Source organism: Oncorhynchus mykiss, chromosome 16, assembly GCF_013265735.2.
Source record: "Oncorhynchus mykiss isolate Arlee chromosome 16, USDA_OmykA_1.1, whole genome shotgun sequence".
Taxonomy (NCBI): domain Eukaryota; kingdom Metazoa; phylum Chordata; class Actinopteri; order Salmoniformes; family Salmonidae; genus Oncorhynchus; species Oncorhynchus mykiss.
Window position 1 is genome coordinate 2,385,001 of NC_048580.1, and position 5,000 is coordinate 2,390,000.

General features: G+C 46.9%; 1 protein-coding gene across 8 annotated transcripts in view; it reads left to right on the forward strand.

Annotated features, from left to right (window-relative positions):
* Positions 1–5,000, forward strand: part of heatr5b (HEAT repeat containing 5B) — a 275,921-nt gene that overhangs the window by 89,162 nt on the left and 181,759 nt on the right. For all 8 annotated transcript variants that reach the window (XR_005036414.1, XR_005036413.1, XM_036945947.1 and 5 more), the window contains one exon: positions 2,984–3,163. Coding sequence is in view for 6 of the 8 variants with exons in the window: in XM_036945947.1 (XP_036801842.1) it covers positions 2,984–3,163 (180 nt within the window). In the remaining 2 variants the exon portion in view is untranslated. The remainder of the gene's footprint in view (positions 1–2,983; positions 3,164–5,000) is intronic.

Below are 5,000 nucleotides of genomic sequence, written 5' to 3' on the forward strand. Positions count from 1 at the left end.
TGACCAGACTACTGTTGACCAGACCACTGTTGACCAGACCACTGTTGACCAGACCACTGGGATCTGACCACTGTTGACCAGACCACTGTTGACCTGACCACTGTTGACCTGACCACTGTTGACCTGACCACTGTTGACCAGACCACTGTTGACCTGACCACTGTTGACCTGACCACTGTTGACCTGACCACTGTTGACCTGACCACTGTTGACCTGACTACTGTTGACCTGACCACTGTTGACCTGACCACTGTTGACCAGACCACTGTTGACCTGACCACTGGGACCTGACCACTGTTGACCAGACCACTGTTGACCTGACCACTGTTGACCAGACCACTGTTGACCAGACCACTGGGATCTGACCACTGTTGACCAGACTACTGTTGACCAGACCACTATTGACCAGACCACTGTTGACCAGACCACTGGGATCTGACCACTGTTGACCAGACCACTGTTGACCAGACCACTGTTGACCAGACTACTGTTGACCAGACCACTGGGATCTGACCACTGTTGACCAGACTACTGTTGACCTGACCACTGTTGTAGTGTAGTGTACTGTAGTGTAGTGTAGTGTACTGTAGTGTACTATATGGTACTGTAGTGTACTATATGGTAGTGTAGTGTACTATAGGGTAGTGTACTGTAGGGTAGTGTACTGTGGTGTACCTGTAGTGTACTATAGTGTACTGTACTGTAGTGTATAGTATGCAGTAGACAGTCTCAGCTAATCCTCAGTACTGCAGAGCTCTGAGTCATCATGTCCCTCTCTGTGTAGTGGAGCTGTAGTGTAGTGTACTATAGTGTACTGTACTATAGGGTAGTGTACTATAGTGTACTGTACTATAGGGTAGTGTAGTGGAGCTGTAGTGTACTATAGTGTACTGTACTGTACTATAGGGTAGTGTAGTGTACTATAGTGTACTGTACTATAGGGTAGTGTAGTGTACTATAGTGTACTGTACTATAGGGTAGTGTAGTGTACTATAGTGTACTGTACTATAGGGTAGTGTAGTGTACTATAGTGTACTGTACTATAGGGTAGTGTAGTGGAGCTGTAGAGTAGTGTAGTGTACTATAGGGTAGTGTAGTGTACTATAGGGTAGTGTACTATAGGGTAGTGTACTATAGGGTAGTGTACTATAGGGTAGTGTAGTGTACTATACGGTAGTGTAGTGGAGCTGTAGAGTAGTGTAGTGTACTATAGGGTAGTGTAGTGTACTATAGTGTAGTGTACTATAGGGTAGTGTAGTGTACTATACTATAGGGTAGTGTAGTGGAGCTGTAGTGTAGTGTACTATAGGGTAGTGTAGAGTAGTGTAGTGTACTATAGGGTAGGGTAGTGTAGTGTACTATAGGGTAGTGTACTATAGGGTAGTGTACTATAGGGTAGTGTAGTGTACTATAGGGTAGTGTAGTGTACTTTAGGGTAGTGTAGTGGAGCTGTAGAGTAGTATAGGGTACTATAGGGTAGTGTAGTGTACTGTACTATAGGGTAGTGTACTGTACTATAGGGTAGTGTACTATAGGGTAGTGTACTATAGGGTAGTGTAGTGTACTATAGGGTAGTGTACTATAGTGTACTGTACTATAGGGTAGTGTAGTGTACTATATGGTAGTGGAGCTGTAGAGAGCTGAGTACCAGTGTCAAGGCTCTGACTGATACATAGACAGATACTTCTGCTTTCTGACTGATGTGGAGGAGGAGGCAGCAAACATAATGGTCAGATAGTGTTGACACACTCCTCACACGGAGGGCTTGTTGTGTCTCGCTCTGACGATCACAATCTATTTCTCTCTCTCTCTCACGGTCTTCATCTCTCATGATATCGATCTCTTTCTCTCTCACGGTCTTCATCTCTTATGATATCGATCTCTTTCTCTCTCACGGTCTTCATCTCTCATGATATCGATCTCTTTCTCTCTCACGGTCTTCATCTCTTATGATATCGATCTCTTTCTCTCTCACGGTCTTCATCTCTTATGATATCGATCTCTTTCTCTCTCACGGTCTTCATCTCTCATGATATCGATCTCTTTCTCTCTCACGGTCTTCATCTCTTATGATATCGATCTCTTTCTCTCTCACGGTCTTCATCTCTTATGATATCGATCTCTCTCTCTCTCACGGTCTTCATCTCTCATGATATCGATCTCTTTCGCTCTCACGGTCTTCATCTCTCATGATATCGATCTCTTTCTCTCTCACGGTCTTCATCTCTTATGATATCGATCTCTTTCTCTCTCACGGTCTTCATCTCTTATGATAGTAGTAGTGTACTATAGGGTAGTGTAGTGGAGCTTTAGAGTAGTGTAGTGTACTGTAGTGTACTATAGGGTAGAGTAGTGTACTATAGGGTAGTGTACTATAGTGTAGTGTAGTGTACTATAGGGTAGAGTAGTGTACTATAGGGTAGTGTACTGTACTATAGTGTAGTGTACTATAGGGGAGTGGAGCTGTAGAGAGCTGAGTACCAGTGTCAAGGCTCTGACTGATACATAGACAGATACTTCTGCTTTCTGACTGATGTGGAGGAGGAGGCAGCAAACATAATGGTCAGATACAGTGTTGACACACTCCTCACACGGAGGGCTTGTTGTGTCTCGCTCTGACGATCACAATCTATTGCTCTCTCTCTCTCACGGTCTTCATCTCTCATGATATCGATCTCTTTCGCTCTCACGGTCTTCATCTCTTATGATATCGATCTCTTTCGCTCTCACGGTCTTCATCTCTTATGATATCGATCTCTTTCTCTGGCTCTCTTTGTTCGATCACGCTCTCTCTCTCGCTCTCTCTCGCTCTCTCTCTCTCTCTCTCTCGCTCTCTCGCTCTCTCGCTCTCTCTCTCTCTGCATTTTTCTATTTTGTTCTTCTCCTGAAAAAAAAACACAAATCCCTGTTTTTCTACCAGCCTGTGTGAATCGTTTCTCTCCAATTCCCTTCTTCTCTGTGTGTCCTTCCGTCCGTCCTGTAGGTGTGCAGTACGTGGATCGGTAGTGGTGTGGTCAGTGACCTGAATGATCTTCGGCGCGTCCACAATCTCCTGGTATCCTCGCTGGACAAGGTGCAGGCTGGGAAGGGTTCCTCTAGTCAGCTGTACAGTGAGAGTGCTACCACCATGGAGAAATTGGCCGTACTGAAGGCCTGGGCTGAGGTGAGTTTGTAAATCTAACTGTTTCACGACAGTATTAAAACCCTCCTCAACATTCTGTGTCATTTTTCTATATCGGGTCTTTTTTCTGATCACAACTGTAGGGTTTGTAACGGCACCGTTGGTGACGGGGACCTTGGTCCGGTCCGCACTGTGACCCCAAATAAATACATTTAAAAACATATATACAAAATCACAACACTAGGCCTTTAGACTATAGGTTAGGCTGGGCTGGAGGCCTTTAGACTATAGGTTAGGCTGGGCTGGAGGCCTTTAGACTATAGGTTAGGCTGGGCTGGAGGCCTTTAGACTATAGGTTAGGCTGGGCTGGAGGCCTTTAGACTATAGGTTAGGCTGGGCTGGAGGCCTTTAGACTATAGGTTAGGCTGGGCTGGAGGCCTTTAGACTATAGGTTAGGCTGGGCTGGAGGCCTTTAGACTATAGGTTAGGCTGGGCTGGAGGCCTTTAGACTATAGGTTAGGCTGGGCTGGAGGCCTTTAGACTATAGACTATAGGCTGGGCTGGAGGCCTTTAGACTATAGGTTAGGCTGGGCTGGAGGCCTTTAGACTATAGGTTAGGCTGGGCTAGAGGCCTTTAGACTATAGGTTAGGCTGGGCTGGAGGCCTTTAGACTATAGACTATAGGCTGGGCTGGAGGCCTTTAGACTATAGGTTAGGCTGGGCTGGAGGCCTTTAGACTATAGACTATAGGCTGGGCTGGAGGCCTTTAGACTATAGACTATAGGCTGGGCTGGAGGCCTTTAGACTATAGGTTAGGCTGGGCTGGAGGCCTTTAGACTATAGACTATAGGCTGGGCTGGAGGCCTTTAGACTATAGGTTAGGCTGGGCTGGAGGCCTTTAGACTATAGACTATAGGCTGGGCTGGAGGCCTTTAGACTATAGACTATAGGCTGGGCTGGAGGCCTTTAGACTATAGGTTAGGCTGGGCTGGAGGCCTTTAGACTATAGACTATAGGCTGGGCTGGAGGCCTTTAGACTATAGGTTAGGCTGGGCTGGAGGCCTTTAGACTATAGGTTAGGCTGGGCTGGAGGCCTTTAGACTATAGGTTAGGCTGGGCTGGAGGCCTTTAGACTATAGGTTAGGCTGGGCTGGAGGCCTTTAGACTATAGGTTAGGCTGGGCTGGAGGCCTTTAGACTATAGGTTAGGCTGGGCTGGAGGCCTTTAGACTATAGGTTAGGCTGGGCTGGAGGCCTTTAGACTATAGGTTAGGCTGGGCTGGAGGCCTTTAGACTATAGGTTAGGCTGGGCTGGAGGCCTGTAACACTATAGACTAGGCTGGGCTGGAGGCCTGTAACACTATAGACTATAGCTAGGCTGGAGGCCTGTAACACTATAGACTATAGACTAGGCTGCAGGCCTATAACACTATAGACTAGGCTGGGCTGGAGGCCTGTAACACTATAGACTATAGGCTGGGCTGGAGGCCTGTACACTATAGACTGGGCTGGAGGCCTGTAACACTATAGAATATAGCTAGGCTGGAGGCCTGTAACACTGTAGACTATAGGCTGGAGGCCTGTAACACTGTAGACTAGGCTGGGCTGGAGGCCTGTAACAATATAGACTATAGCTAGGCTGGATGCCTGTAACACTATAGACTATAGCTAGGCTGGGCTGGAGGCTTGTAACACTATAGACTATAGCTCGGCTGGAGGCCTGTAACACTATAGGCTGTCCTGGAGGCCTGTAACACTATAGACTATAGCTAGGCTGGAGGCCTGTAACACTATAGACTATAGCTAGGCTGTCCTGGAGGCCTGTAACACTATAGACTATAGCTAGGCTGGAGGCCTGTAACACTAGACTATAGCTAGGC